This window comes from Balaenoptera borealis (genome assembly GCF_965194805.1).
Source record: "Balaenoptera borealis genome assembly, chromosome: 1".
Lineage (NCBI taxonomy): Eukaryota > Metazoa > Chordata > Mammalia > Artiodactyla > Balaenopteridae > Balaenoptera > Balaenoptera borealis.
In genome coordinates this window covers 98,709,040-98,724,937 of record NC_138860.1, presented here as the reverse complement: position 1 = coordinate 98,724,937, position 15,898 = coordinate 98,709,040, and the positions used below count along the sequence as shown (strand labels likewise).

Genomic DNA, 15,898 nt, shown 5'->3' with positions numbered 1-15,898 from the left:
AGGAGAACTAGCCTGGACTTTTCAAACAGTCAATATCACAGAAAAGAAAGAAGGAAGGAAGGTAGCAAGGAAGGAGTGAAAGAAGGAAGGAAACTAAAGCGACATATGGCCAAATGTAATGCATAAACTTCTGGTTTAAAAGTACAGCCATCAAAGACCTTTGAGGGACAAGACGGAATTTGAATCAGGCCGGAATAAGATGACACCGGAATCATCACTCGAGTTCCTGGGTGTGGCAGCAGTCCCCTAGGGCTCTGACTCAGGCACGGCACACTGAGGGGGCGAGGGTGGAAGCTCTATGATGTTTGCACCTTGCTTGCACTTCATTCTCCAAACACCGAGAGAAAGCATAGTGCTGACGATTATTGAATCTAAGTGGAGAGTATCCGGGGGATACGTTGTACCATTTTGGCAATTTTTCTGAATGCTAGACATTTTCTAAAATAAAAAATTGGGGGAGAGTGTTTTCAATCTAAAAAATGTTTATTAATTTAAAAAGTTTAAAAGATTACTTAGGCGGCTGAATGGTGACTGGTTTGGAGGAGAAGCAACCTCATGAAGAATCCATGCGGCTCTGGTTGAGCGCCCCCTCTGTGCCAGGCATGGAGATGGGGGCTGAGAAACAGCCCGCCTTCAAGGCACACACCCGCTGTGAAGAAAAGTGCAGGGCAGCAGATGGGCACACAGGCGAGTGTGGACAGGAGAACATGCAGGTCCTGGCCCGCCCGGGGCTGCTGGCCTGTGGTCCGTTTCATTCCCCCGCCGCCATTCCCGGAGCAGCAGTGTCTGGAGCTCCCCGAGGCCAGGCTCTCCCCTCACCATTTCTGGGCCCTTTATAAAGCAACACCAAGGGCTTCCCTGGTGGCGCAGTGGTTGAGAATCTGCCTGCTAATGCAGGGGACACGGGTTCGAGCCCTGGTCTGGGAAGATCCCACATGCCGCGGAGCAACTAGGCCCGTGAGCCACAACTACTGAGCCTGCGCGTCTGGAGCCTGTGCTCCGCAACAAGAGAGGCCACGATAGTGAGAGGCCCGCGCACCGCGATGAAGACTGGCCCCCGCTTGCCGCAACTAGAGAAAGCCCTCGCACAGAAATGAAGACCCAACATGGCAATCAATCAGTCAGTCAATAAATAAATCTTTTAAAAAATGAAAAAATAAAGCAACACCGAGCCCAGAAACAGGATCTGCAGCCGGGGCCTCTCCCCACCTCTCTCCTGTCAGAGAAACTGCCCCGCCCACCCACCAAAGGTCACCTCGACCTCTGCCACCAGCAGCCTCCCTCCACACCTCTCCTTCCAAGCAGGCCATAGGTCCCAGAATTTCAGCCCACAAGGATCTACCCATGACAGAGATCACCTGGTTCTTCCCAGTCTGGCCCAGTCTGGCCCTGTTTGGCCCTTCAGTGTGCTGGGCCACAACACACCCGACCCAGTCTTTTTTCTTTTTTTTTTTTTGGCCATGCCATGCGGCTTTCGGGATCTTAGTTCCCCGACCAGGCATTGAACCTTGCCCTGGCAGTGAAAGCACCGAGTCCTAACCACTGGATGGCCAGGGAATTCCCACACTCACCCCAATCTTGGCTTCGGCCAAGGTGACACTCACATTTCACTCATTCGTAGTTTATACTGCTTAATCTGGAGCCAGATTGCCTGGGTTCCAATCCCAGGTCTGCCATTTACTAGCTGTGTAACCTTGGAGAAAACCCTTTACCTGTAGGTTAAAGGAGTTTGCTGATGAATTCATCTGGCCAGGAATGCAGTTCCTGATTCTTCAAGAGGCAACCCAAGTCCTACTTCCTCCAAGAGGCAGACTGAGATTTCCTCAACCTTCTCTGCTCCCTCCTCTGAATTCCTTTAGCCTTTTCTATCTCAGCAGCTCCTGGAGCACTTCACCCACACTACCTTGTTCAGTTGAGAGCCACATCTTATGCATGTGTGTATTTTCTGTAGACCTGGGGGACCCTCAGGAAGCAGCATGGGTGAGGAAGTCCCATTGGAGCTGGAGGACAGCCTGGGCTCTCCCCACAGGTCACTTTCCCTCTCGAGGTTTGGACTAGAAGAGCGGGAAGTTCCATTTGAACGGACTCCAGGATCTTGCTGCACCTTGGTTTTCTCCCATGTGGGAGGGAGATCTAAAGGTTCCTTAAGCTGGAAAGTTCCATGAAATAGGCAGGCCTTCCCCTAGGGGTCAAGGAGGACACCACCAAGACAAACCCTAGTTTGAGACTCTGTGATGCGTAGAAGACTTGGAAGTTTCCGTCCTGTTTTTGGGAGGGAGAAGCGGCTGAGCGGGGGAGAGTGGACTGGGGAGGCAGTTCTGTCCTGTGCCCCTTGGGGGCAGGGCAGGGAGACCATGAAGGACTATCTGCCAAACGTGCCTGGAGATGAAGGGAGGGGTTCCTTACATCCCCAGCCTGTCTGTCCTTGGGCAGAAAGGCCCTTCTCAGGGAAGGGGGCTTCCCACAGCCATGCTGCCTCTGCTCTAGGCTCCAGAATCAAGTTCTCCAGCCAAGGCTGCTGCGCTCTCCCACCCAGCAAGCTTATTTTAGCACAAAGGGAGAGAGATGAATGGAGGGCTGCAGTTTCTCCATGCGTTGGCTTGGGCCTTCAGCAGAAATGAGTCTCATTACCCAACCCCAATTCAAAGGATAATTAACAGATGGTATAATTTCCGAGCATTCTCCGTGCCACATGGCTGTTAGGTGAAGAGCAAAATGCCTACGCAGCCCCTAGATCCTCCCAAACCACAGAGACAAAGGGAGTCCGGAGAGGCAGAGCCCAGTGGAGGGCACTTAAGCCACCCTTCTGTCTCTGGAGCTGCCCTTGGCCTTGTTCATCTTCAGTCAAAGAAGAGGGCACTTCCCTGAGTCGTGGGTCCCCTGCCCACTTCCTTCTCCTCATCCCGTCCACTACCATTGCCAGGAGTATAGTCTAACCCGAATCCCTCTTGCTGTTGCCGAAGCTCATCTCCTTTCCTTTTCCCCGGGGAGAAAGAAAGCTGATTTCTCATTCTTGGCATCACTGTGTGGTCACACGGAAGTTCCCTGGGCTGGGGCCTCTGAGAGGGGATTCACAGCTCTCCTGCTGTGACCCACTGAGAGTGACACTGCTGTGACCAGAGTGCCGTGTTGGAAGAGAGCATCTGGCCCCATGCTTTTCAAACTGGATTCCTCCAGACCCTCAAGCTCCACAGGGGGCCCAGAGGTGTGCTCCTTGGGGAGCAGTGGGGATGGGGCAAGACCTGACTCCCACTTCAACCCAGCAGCACTACTATCTGCTTTATATTCTGGGCTTCTACTTTAGAAAAGAATCATTGAAAAAAGGATTCTACCGCTAAATTAATTTTTGAAATTATTGAGCTTATTCGATCCCCTCATTTTACAAAAGGAAATTGAGGCACATGCATTTGACCAAGGTCACACAGCTAGAGGGAGGTGGGCTGGGACTAGAAAAGCCCTGGTTTCCTCCCCAGGCCAGCCCTCAGACCACCAGCCCCAGCCCCTCGCTGCTCACACAGTTGGCCCTGGGACCCTGGTTGGGGTATGAGACAGGGAAGTCCCTTTGAATCATCCTCTACCTCCCTTGCCTGGCTCTTCTTCAAGGTCCAGCTTCCATGCCTGGACCTTCTCCAGGAGCCCCGGAATCTCCCACACCCCTTCAAGTGGCAGGTCCAGTCTGAAGGCCTGCTCTGTGAAGAGGCTCCAGAGCCCCGTGCACTGGGCAGGGCTGTTTGCTGTCACAAAGCTGTGGGTAGAAGGAGGGGAGTGGCAGCTGGACGTTGATGGAGAAGGAGGGAGGGGGCAAGAGGTCATGTCTCCAGACAAGAGGCCCTATGGGGCAGTGAAAACCACTGGTCTAGGACCCAGGAAGCCTGAGTTAAAACTTGGCTCCACCCCTATCCAGCCTTGTGACCCTGTACAAGTTTCACCCTCTCTGGCCCTCAGAACCTGCTAATATTAGCATGTTTATACCAGCTGACTTTTGCTCTGACATTCCCAGCTTACCTCCCCCTGAAAAGCCCAGGTGGCATCCAAGCTGAGGCTGGGGTCATTCTGCACTGCCTTCTGCAGCTGGACCCCAAAGGGGCAGCCTGATTAGATCACAACTTTGCTGAGGGGTGTGGGGAGGTGTGGGCTCAGGACCTCACTGTGTGTTTGCAGGGAAGTGGGGTGTCTCTCTGGCATATGGGAGAGGCTTTATACTATTGAACAGGGCCGTTTTAACTCAGTCTGACCCAGACCTGTGGAGGGGACAGCAGCAAGGGCTCCAATCAGCAGCCAGCAGTATCCAGCCTTGCTGGGTGGCGTGAGGTGGGCACTTGGCCTCTGAGAGCCCTTCAGAAGATTTTGAAAACCTCTAAACATACTTAGGGTACTGCCACCATTATTATCATTTGCTGTCTGGCTTCTGATTGTTAATTCCTCTCTAGACTGTTGTAGGAATCTGGCACCGGCCCAGGGGCAGGCCTGGGGTGGGACTGGGGTGGGGAAAGGGGGTCTGGACTGCTTGAATTCTACAGCACTGGTGCGGAGGAGGGCGCTGGGTGGGGCCCACCTCCTTCGGTGCGGCTGGCGTCGCCACTTTAAGGCGACGGCGGCGCGAGCAGGTCTATGGTAATGAGCCGCCGCTGCCGCCGCCGCAGCCGCCGCCGCTGCTGCCGCTCTGCAGAGCTCGCCCGCCCGCCTGGGAGGCGAGGGAGCGTGGGGCTGGGCCCGGGGCCGCGGCGACAGCAGCAGCAGCAGCGGCGGGGACGCGGGACACGAGCGGGCGGCGCGGGGCCGTCGGGGGCGGCCGGGGCCGGGCCGGCGTCCGGGTGCGCAGCTCCGCGGGAGCAGGTGGGCTATCCCGCGGGAGCGAGGAACACTCCGAGGATCTGGGGGCCGGCAGGGCCAAGGGCGCGCGGGGTCCGCGGGCGCAGGTGGCGAGAGCCGGGTGTGCCAGTGGAGGCGCGGCGCCAGCCCGTGGTGGTCGGTGTGACCGGGGCGCGGGCCCGGCTCAGGGAACGGTGGGAGCCGGGGCTCCGGTGAGGCATCAAGGAGCAGGCCCCCGGGGACTGGCGCCCTGGCCTGGGCATGAGGCGCGGCGGGGCGGGCAGGAGCGGGAGGAGGAGCCGCCGCCGCCGTTGACCCGGCCGGCCGGGAAGAGGGAGAGATGCGGAGCCCGGCGGCCCGCGCCCCACTTCCAACACCGCTGCCGCTGCTACTGCTGCTGCTGCTGCCGCCGCCACTACTGGGAGACCAAGTGGAGCCCTGTCGTTCCCTGGGGCCTGGGGGACGCGGTTCCTCGGGGGCCTGCGCTCCCGTGGGCTGGCTCTGTCCAGCCTCATCCTCGAACCTCTGGCTCTACACCAGCCGCTGCAGGGATGCAGGGATGGAACTGACTGGCCATCTGGTGCCCCACCACGATGGTCTGAGGGTCTGGTGTCCAGAATCCGGGGCCCAGATCCCCTTGCCGCCAGCGCCCGAAGGCTGCCCCTGGAGCTGTCGTCTTCTGGGCATTGGAGGCCACCTTTCCCCACAGGGCAAGCTTGCCCTGCCCCATGAGCACCTGTGCTTAAAGGCCCCACGGCTGAGATGCCAGTCCTGTAAGCTGGTGCAGACCCCCGGGTTCAGGGCAGGGGAAAGCTCAGCAGAAGCGTCCATGGGTGGACGTCGGAAGAGGAATGTGAATACAGCCCCCCAGTTTCAGCCCCCCAGCTACCAGGCCACAGTGCCCGAGAACCAGCCAGCAGGTACCCCTGTGGCATCTCTGCGGGCCATCGACCCAGATGAGGGTGAGGCAGGTCGGCTTGAGTACACTATGGATGCCCTCTTTGATAGCCGCTCCAACCATTTCTTCTCCCTGGACCCAATCACTGGTGCAGTAACCACAGCTGAGGAGCTGGATCGTGAGACCAAGAGCACCCATGTCTTCAGGGTCACAGCGCAGGATCACGGCATGCCCCGACGCAGTGCCCTGGCCACGCTCACCATCTTGGTGACTGATACCAATGATCACGACCCTGTTTTTGAGCAGCAGGAGTACAAGGAGAGCCTCAGGGAGAACCTGGAGGTTGGCTATGAGGTGCTCACCGTCAGAGCCACAGATGGTGACGCCCCTCCCAATGCCAATATTCTGTACCACCTGCTGGAAGGGCCTGGGGGCAGCCCCTCTGAAGTCTTTGAGATTGACCCTCGCTCTGGGGTAATCCGAACCCGTGGCCCTGTGGATCGGGAAGAGGTGGAATCCTACCAGTTGACAGTGGAAGCAAGTGATCAGGGTCGGGACCCCGGTCCACGGAGTGCCACAGCTGCTGTTTTCCTGTCTGTGGAGGATGATAATGACAATGCCCCCCAGTTCAGCGAGAAACGCTATGTGGTCCAGGTGCGGGAGGATGTGACCCCAGGAGCTCCGGTACTCCGGGTCACAGCCTCAGATAGAGACAAGGGCAGCAATGCCCTGGTGCATTACAGCATCATGAGTGGCAACGCTCGGGGACAGTTTTACTTAGATGCCCAGACTGGGGCTCTGGACGTGGTGAGCCCTCTTGACTATGAGACGACCAAGGAATACACCCTACGGGTTCGGGCACAGGATGGCGGCCGCCCCCCCCTCTCCAACGTCTCCGGCTTGGTGACAGTGCAGGTCCTGGATATCAATGACAATGCTCCCATCTTCGTCAGCACCCCCTTCCAGGCTACTGTCCTGGAGAGTGTCCCCTTAGGCTACCTGGTTCTCCATGTCCAGGCCATCGATGCTGATGCTGGTGACAATGCCCGCCTGGAATACCGCCTTGCGGGGGTCGGGCATGACTTCCCCTTCACCATCAACAATGGCACAGGCTGGATCTCCGTGGCTGCTGAGCTGGACCGGGAAGAGGTTGATTTCTACAGCTTTGGAGTAGAAGCCCGCGACCATGGCACCCCAGCACTCACTGCCTCGGCCAGTGTCAGCGTGACCATCCTGGATGTCAATGACAATAACCCGACCTTTACCCAACCAGAGTACACGGTGCGGCTCAACGAGGATGCGGCCGTGGGCACCAGCGTGGTGACGGTGTCAGCCGTGGACCGTGATGCCCACAGTGTCATCACCTACCAGATCACCAGCGGCAACACCCGAAACCGCTTCTCCATCACCAGCCAGAGTGGGGGGGGGCTGGTGTCCCTCGCCCTGCCGCTGGACTACAAACTGGAGCGGCAGTACGTGCTGGCTGTTACTGCCTCCGATGGCACACGACAGGACACGGCACAAGTGGTGGTGAATGTCACCGACGCTAACACCCATCGTCCCGTATTTCAGAGCTCTCACTACACGGTGAATATTAACGAGGACCGGCCAGCAGGCACCACGGTGGTGCTGATCAGTGCCACAGATGAGGACACAGGTGAGAATGCCCGCATCACCTACTTTATGGAGGACAGCATCCCCCAGTTCCGCATCGATGCAGACACAGGTGCTGTCACCACCCAGGCCGAGCTGGATTACGAGGACCAGGTGTCCTACACCCTGGCTATCACTGCCCGGGACAATGGCATTCCCCAGAAGTCTGACACCACCTACCTGGAGATCCTGGTGAATGATGTGAATGACAACGCCCCTCAGTTTCTGCGGGACTCCTACCAGGGCAGTGTCTATGAGGATGTGCCCCCCTTCACCAGTGTCCTGCAGATCTCAGCCACTGACCGTGATTCTGGCCTTAACGGCAGGGTCTTCTACACCTTCCAAGGAGGCGATGATGGAGATGGTGACTTTATTGTAGAGTCCACGTCAGGCATTGTGCGAACACTGCGGAGGCTGGATCGTGAAAATGTGGCCCAGTACATCTTGCGGGCATATGCAGTGGACAAGGGGATGCCTCCAGCTCGCACGCCCATGGACGTGACGGTCACTGTGTTGGACGTGAACGACAATCCACCTGTTTTTCAGCAGGATGAGTTTGATGTGTTTGTGGAAGAGAACAGCCCCATTGGGCTGGCTGTGGCCCGGGTCACAGCCACGGACCCTGACGAAGGCACTAACGCCCAGATCATGTACCAGATTGTGGAGGGCAACATCCCTGAGGTCTTCCAGCTGGACATCTTCTCTGGGGAGCTGACCGCTCTGGTGGACTTGGACTACGAGGACCGGCCTGAATACATCCTGGTCATCCAGGCCACGTCGGCTCCCCTGGTGAGCCGGGCTACAGTGCACGTCCGCCTGCTTGACCGCAATGACAACCCACCGGTGCTGGGCAACTTTGAGATCCTTTTCAACAACTATGTCACCAACCGCTCGAGCAGCTTCCCGGGGGGTGCCATCGGCCGGGTGCCTGCCCACGACCCTGACATCTCCGACAGCCTGACTTACAGCTTCGAGCGGGGAAACGAACTCAGCCTGGTCCTGCTCAACGCGTCCACGGGCGAGCTGAGGCTGAGTCGGGCGCTGGATAACAACCGACCTCTGGAGGCCATCATGAGCGTGCTGGTGTCAGGTAAGGAGGGGCCCAGGCGACGTGGGGATGGGGGTGGCCCGTGGGGGAGGGCCTGCAGAGCCATTCAAGGAGGAACCGCTGACCCGCCTCTGTCCCCGGTACTGGCCCGGCAGTTGAGGGGTGAGAAGCAGCTTGGGAAGGAGCGCTAGAAATCCTGGCAGCTGTGCTGGCCCTGCCCGCTGCCCCAGGCTGGGCTGGGCTGCTTCGGTGGGCCGCCCCCTGCCTACCAGCCTGTGACGTGGTGGGGGAAGTGTTATGAGGCTGCCCTGGTGACGGCTGCCAAGAATTGTGAAAAAAGGCGCGTGGAGGACTGGGGTCCCGGAGAGCTGGGGGAGGGATGGAGAGGACCGTGGCCAGGAGAGGCGAGCCGGCTGCTCAGCGCCCCTTCACGCCCGCCCACCGGGGTCCCCGTGTGATCTCATACAGCCTCTGACAGAGCTGAGGCCGTGGGGCACAGGGTTGCCACTTCGGGGTCAGGACCCTGCAGTCGGGCCCCTTCTGGCTCCCGGCTGAGCCGCAGACCGGCTGAGGGGGACTTTGTCTAGGACATTCTTTTCCCTCCAGGCAGAAAGAGCCCGGCCCGGCTCCCCCTTCAGAGCTCCCACAGGAAGTGAGGCCACAGCTCATTGTCTCTCTCCAAACAGACCCCACTGTCAGAGGTTGTGGTTCGGGGTCCGGCTTGGGGGAGGGGCTGCAAGCCCGGGGCAGGCTGCAGCCTTCCGGGCCCCCTTGCTGCCCCACGGGCTGGCTGTTGTTAGACGCCAGGCCTTCCCTGCGGGCCGTGAGAGCCTGGGCTCAGGGGATGGGGTGTGGGGACCGCAATGAGCCAGGGGACTGGCGGCCTCTGAGGGCAGAGCCCCCTGATCCAGTGGCGAGAGAACAGAATCCTGGGGCATGGGAGCCTGGCCCGGACCTAGGCCGGGCATTCCAGCTGCTTGGCCAAGCGCTCAGCCTGCAGACTCCCTGGACAGAAGGGCTGGGGGAGGAGTGTTGGGGTGGGGACGACATCCTGTCTCTTCTGTCAGCTACAGGGAGTGGGCAGCAGCAGCAGCAAGGAGGGGGCCAGCCCCAGGTTGCTGAACCCCTTCCCCAAGCCTGGGAACAACTGGGACCCTCATGAGGGCTCACTGTTTGCTGTGCCCTGGGGATGGGTGGGTCAGGGTACCCTCACTCCAGACACATCAGGGAGGGGAGAAAGAGAAGAGCCTGCCGGGCCTCACTTCCACCCTGGGGAGTCTGGGCCAGGATGGGAGTGAGAGGCGTGCAAGACACAGGGTGTGGCTTCAGCACCTCCCCTCCACTCATGGTCCTTCCGGGGACGCATGACTCCCCTCCCCACTCCTCAGGTGGCCATCGGAGCCAGGGCACATGAGCTTTTAGAGGTCACGGACAGGCCTCTGTGCATCTTGAAGCCTCAGTTTCTCTCCAGGAGGAGTAAGCGGGAGCTGGAGCTCCCCTGTCTCGTCCTTCTCTGTGCTGGGAGGCAGGGGGAAGGAGTGGAGAGGAAGGGCCTCCCAGTCCGCCCTAGATGATGGAGGGATGGGCAGAGGCCCCACCCAGCCTTCGTGCTCCTACTAGAGCAGAGCCCCAGACCTCGGCTCCCCTAGAATAGAGGGGGAGGCCTCAGCTGACCCTCCAGCCCTAGCCCCACCCTCTCCCCTCAGCCCTGACCCTTGGAGGCAGTCACCACGGCAACCCCAAAGTTCAGGCAGGCTGGGGTGAGGGGGATTGACTCCTACTGCCCCTTTGTTTTCCTTCTCTTGTTCTTTGTCTCTTCTTTCTTTCCCGCTTCTGCCCCTGGGGGCCCTTCTGCACTGCCCCCTCCATTGCCCTCTCCCCGTCTCCTGTGTGACTCGCTCCTGCTTTCCCACTTTCTCCGCTGCTGGCTCTTTTCCTGGGCCTTTGTCTTCCCCTGTTTGGTCTCTGTGTTTATGCCTCTCTGATTTCCCCCTCTCTTGTTCCCTGTGGCTGCAGCTGCCCCAGCTTGGGCCGGATGGCTCCCCTGAAGCCTGAATTCTCCTCGCCTCTTCCTTACCTGCTAGGACACACAGGAGCTCCTGTCCATGGCCTGGTCATTCCCCAGAGTGGCAGACCCCCTCCAGGCCTACAACTCCCACTGGCACATCTGCCAGGGGAAGAGGGGCTTGGAGTCTGATTCTGCCACAGTCTGGGACTTGGCACTTTTCCAGGTGTGGCAGGTTGGGTTCTAGACACAGATGGGGTTTCCTGGAGTCAGGGCCCATCCCAACCCTTTTCTTCCCAGGAAGATGGCTCAGGTAATGCACCCCCCACCCCTGTTTCCACCGTTGCCTTTGGCACCTGAGGGGTGACCCAGGTCAAGGCAGGAGAGAGGAACAAAGAAGAAGCAGAGAGCCGTAGGTTGACTGCTGGGATGGGGGACAATAGCAGAGGGGGCAGGTGGCCACAGATGGTGGACCAGATGGGAAGCAACAGAGACACACTGGGCAAGGGGCACAGGCGGGGCCTGGGATGACGGAGGGGAGACATAGGGAGGAGTGCTTGTTCCCAGGGCTGAGTGGTGGTGAGGTTTCTCTTGACTGCCCCCTCCCCTCCCTGATTAGTTAGAAGTACTCTGTGTGGACTCTTGGGCTGCATTCTGCCTGGAGGGACTATCCCGCCGAGGAATTACTGGGCACCAGGTACACAAGAGCCCTGTGCCAGCTCCATAACTAAGTGCAGGGGGGTCTGAAAGAGGGAGAAAAGTAGAGCCTGAGGTCATAAATCTGGGCAGGCTTCCTGGAAAAGGTGAGTTTAGAGTGGGTTAGAAAACCAGGGGGGCCGTGGGCTGGTGTCTGGATAGGCCAGGTAGGAAGGAACAGCTTGTTCAGTAGCAGCAAGTCAAGAGAAGGAGGAGCAAAAGTGAGTGATGACAAACAGGCTTGCTGGTGAGAGCAGGCGGGCCTTGCATTCTCAAGCAATGAGGCTGGAGGGCAGGTGGGCAGTGGGCCGAGGACATGGCTGAGATGGGTGTCTGGCTTTAGCCTTCCCAGCCGCCAGCGCAGTAAGCCACCTCAAGTCGCTGTGACACAGAAGCAGGATCTGTTCCCAGATCCCTTTCCTACTCCCACCCCACCCCAGAAACACCAACTCCTGTCCCATTCCTGCTAGGGTGTCCTTTTTAATAGCTACCTGGGCCCCTCCTGCTGTGTTTCAAAGACCATTTCTTCATTATGGAGACCAAATAAATTCTCATGAACATCTTACTGAACACCTACTATGTGTAGGACATTGTAGTAAATAAAAAATATGAATATCCCTTATAGCCCTGCCAAGCCATTTCCCACTCCCCTTGGCCTCCAGCTTTCATTTTGAGCTAAATAAAATCCATTGCCATGTATTTGTGCATTCAGGTGTGTATGGTATTTCGGGGCTTAGGGTGTGTGGGTGGAGTGAGATGCCAGAGTGTTAGTACTTAGCTGTTTATAAGTGAGTGTGTGGCCTGGGGGTGTGGCAGGCACTCGGCTGTAATGCGGTTAGCCAAGTGGGCCATGAGTAGCCAGAGGCCCTAGGGCCGGAGGAGAGGTCAGCCCAGTGGGGCTCTGTCTGGGGCTCAGGGTGGAGAGCTGCCCAGGCCCTTCCATCTCTGACCCCCTGAACGCCACAGCATCAGGCCAGTGGGCGGTGCTACCACCCGTAAGGTGCCTCAGCTGGATTTCCTGGGGTGGGGCCCCACAGGCTACCCTCTGCAGCCCAGAGAGTTGGGCGGGAAGAATGCTTTGTGTGGGGCGTTGCCATGGGGATAGCGGGCCTGAGCCCAAGCAGCCATGGGGCTCAGTGGGAGGGGGACTGGGTGGCCCACTGACCCAGTTCACCCTCCATTCTCTACTGCAGTGGGGGAGGGGGAACATGGCCAGGGTCAGAGTTATGGTAGTGTTGAGAAATAGAGGCTGAGGGGGCAGAAGGATTATATCTGTGGGTCTCTCATGGTGCTCTGGGCCCTGTAGGAAGGTAAGAAAAAGGCGAAATAAGATTCTTGTGCAGGAAGGCACCTGGTCTGGTATAAGGGAGCAGGACCTGTGGCTTGGGCAGCGAAAGGTGCACAAATATTAAAAGATGTGCCCGTGCTTCACAACAGAGGGTTTCTGGGAAGTATGCAATGAGAAGTTCTGAAAATCAATCCCTTTAAGTGCCCATGCGGGCTGAGCCATCACAGAGTGACTCTCCCTCAGGTGAGGTACACATACCTCCTAGGGCACCTTTATGCCAATTAGAAAAGAGGACCCTTTCTTGGCAACTGGGCAATGCAGGAGTGTGCAGGTGGGATTTCAGCCCGCACTCACTCCCTCCTCCGGCTGCTCCTGCCCGGGGCCAGGTCTATGGCTTGGCAACCCTGCCCTCCCCAGGTGCTGACCGTCTCACCTCTCCGCAGACGGCGTGCACAGTGTGACCGCTCAGTGCGCACTGCGCGTCACCATCATCACCGACGAGATGCTCACGCACAGCATCACGCTGCGCCTGGAGGACATGTCGCCCGAGCGCTTCCTGTCGCCCCTACTGGGTCTCTTCATCCAGGCCGTGGCCGCCACGCTGGCCACACCTCCAGACCACGTGGTGGTCTTCAACGTGCAGCGGGACACCGACGCCCCGGGCGGCCACATCCTCAATGTGAGCCTGTCGGTGGGCCAGCCGCCAGGCCCCGGGGGCGGGCCTCCCTTCCTGCCTTCTGAGGACCTGCAGGAGCGCCTGTACCTCAACCGCAGTCTGCTCACGGCCATCTCGGCGCAGCGCGTGCTGCCCTTCGACGACAACATCTGTCTGCGCGAGCCCTGCGAGAACTACATGCGCTGCGTGTCGGTGCTGCGCTTCGACTCCTCCGCGCCCTTCATCGCCTCCTCCTCCGTGCTCTTCCGGCCCATTCACCCAGTCGGGGGGCTGCGCTGCCGCTGCCCGCCTGGCTTCACGGGCGACTACTGCGAGACGGAGGTGGACCTCTGCTACTCGCGGCCCTGCGGCTCCCACGGCCGCTGCCGCAGCCGTGAGGGTGGCTACACCTGCCTCTGCCGCGATGGCTACACCGGTGAGCCCTCACCTAGGGAGGGGGACCCCTGGGGGCGGCTCTGGGGGGCTAATGCCGCGGTGCCAGCACTATCAGGCTAAGGACAGGGGTGGCGTCGTTCTTTTCCAGAGTAAGGTACAGGGTACACTGGCCATTCACAAGTCCCACTTGCTCTTTCACAACCACCTATTGAGGAAGGCAGAGAGGGGAGCCCTTCTTCTCGGCCACCTACCCACCCCCCACGCCCCATCCCCAGGTGGTGTAACTGAGGTCAGCTCTAGCTCTAGAGCCAAGCTGCTTGCACTTGTATCCCAGCTTTGACAATACTAGCTGGGTGACCTTGGGCAAGTTACTTAACCTCTCTGTGCCTTAGTATTTTTAAGTGGATGATGAATCTATTCACATGATAAGGTGGTTGTGAGGACTGATTTAATACGGGTAAAGAGCTGGCCTGTAGGAAGTGTTGGCTGTGATTTAAGGGAACGCTGAGATCAGGTGACTTGCTCCAGGTCTCATCTGGATTAGAGATGAGGCTGGGCCTGGTACCTGATCGCTCCCCACTGCTGAGTGAGTTACCTTTCTGAGCTGCAGCAAGTGCTTTTCTCCCTAGGTATTGAGGGGAAGGCACAGAAGAGCTGGGGAAACTGGAGGGTTTGGGTGTGGGGATAGTGGTTTTCAGATTATCGCACCTGTGTGTGACCCTGAACAGAATAGCCTCACCCTTGCCCAGGTGTGTAAAACAGGGTCCTGACCAAGAGGGCTCCCTGTTGGCCTGTTTCCAGGGGTCTTTACACATCCTGTCCCAAGCCTCTCCCTGGGATGCTCACTGCCTCTGCTTTGTGCTCCTGACCCCTCCCTGCAGGCTCCCGTTTTTCCTCAGGACATCCCCTTCTCTCCTCCATGGGCCCTTCCTTCCCAGATGCCTTAGGGCTTGCTCCCTCTCCTCCAGAGCTATGCCCACTGGCTCTGCCAGCAGTGGTAGGCAAGCCCCACTGCCACCCCTGCTGCATCTTCCTGCCCAGAACTTGCCAGACTTGACTCCTCTCAGCTGCTACTGTGGGTGGAGGGGCGGGTGGGGAGCAGAGGGGTGGGCTTGGGGGAGGGGAGGGAAGTCTTTGTCCAGGAGGATGGGGTAGGGGGGTGCTTAGAGTAGGCGAACAACAGTTTCCATGGAAACTAGAGCCTGTCACTAGGCACTGGAGCTGAGAACCTATCTCTAGAATCTGGGAATGGGGAGGGAGAGAAAAGGGTGGATTTTTCCATCTGATATTGGAATTTTCATCTCCTCCATTGAATCCTGGTCTGCTCCCAGGGCTCAGTTCCCTACTCTCTCAGCATCTCCCAAGTGCACAGAGGTCCTCAGTCTGGACCCCAGGGCTCAGGGTGGGAGTTCCCTGCCCCATTTCTGGAAAGTCCCCAGCTTCCTGCCCACACCATCCCATAACTACGACAAATCCAAGTGGAAGCCTGGTCTTATCCCCAGGGAGGGAAACTGATCTTGGTGCCTGGCAGGGACAAAAGCACCAGTGGGAGGGAGGGAGGAGGCAGGGGTTGGCACCAGCCCTCATGCTGTCCTGCAGGCCCTTCCCTCCATGTGCATTCACCCCTGAAGGGGCCAGAACACCCCCAAGCTTGCTTGGTAGCCATGACACCAAAGGCCGCTAGGACCTGGCCTTTATAATCAGGGACCTCGTGGGCCTGTGCTCTCGAGGTCCAAACAGGGGTATGGAAGGGACTGGGAGCCTCAAGGAACTCGCAGGACAGCCGTATACGGGATTGTGGTGAGAACAGCCCAGTGCGCCACGCACAGCACAGAATGGCTGAGTTTGCACATGAGAGGAAATGGGGATGCCTGGGAGAGTTTGGGGGTATTATGGGGGTCACAAGAGACCACGGAGGGATCACTGGATGCAAAGGAGTCCCAGTTCCCCAGGCACTTGGGGCTCACCTGCCTTACCTCTTGCCCAGGTGAGCACTGTGAGGTGAGTGCCCGCTCAGGCCGTTGCACCCCGGGTGTCTGCAAGAATGGGGGCACCTGTGTCAACCTGCTGGTGGGCGGCTTCAAGTGCGACTGCCCATCCGGAGACTTTGAGAAGCCCTTCTGCCAGGTGACCACGCGCAGCTTCCCCGCCCGCTCCTTCATCACCTTCCGGGGCCTGCGCCAGCGCTTCCACTTCACCCTGGCCCTCTCGTGAGTTCCTGGGTGCTGGGGGTAGGGGGCGGGGTTGGGGGGGAGTCCGGTGCCTCCTGTTCTGCAGACGAGGTGGGAAGTCAGGCAGCAAAAGTGCCCAGAAGAGGTTGTTGGCAGAGCCAGGTCTGCACTTGGAATTGCTTGTGCAGTTGGCCAGCAGGCCTCCTTCACCCACCAGGGCCGTCTACGCTCCTCCCACCCCACCCTCAAGGGTGGGAGCTAGGATGCCAGGGTTTT

The 15,898-nt window shown here is 58.8% G+C and overlaps 1 protein-coding gene across 5 annotated transcripts in view; it reads left to right on the top strand.

The window, feature by feature from the left end:
• Positions 1-4,654: 4,654 nt before the first annotated feature.
• The window catches only part of CELSR2 (cadherin EGF LAG seven-pass G-type receptor 2), a 24,090-nt gene continuing 12,846 nt past the window's right edge, over positions 4,655-15,898 (top strand). For 4 of the 5 annotated variants that reach the window (XM_082382698.1, XM_082382697.1, XM_082382696.1 and 1 more), the window contains exons 1-3: positions 4,659-8,453; positions 12,844-13,491; positions 15,439-15,661. In XM_082382698.1, the coding sequence (XP_082238824.1) occupies positions 5,153-8,453; positions 12,844-13,491; positions 15,439-15,661 (4,172 nt within the window). In that variant the 5' untranslated portion in view covers positions 4,659-5,152. Of the gene's footprint in view, positions 8,454-12,843; positions 13,492-15,438; positions 15,662-15,898 lie in introns of all 5 variants that reach the window. The other variant, XM_082382699.1, reaches the window with a different exon arrangement.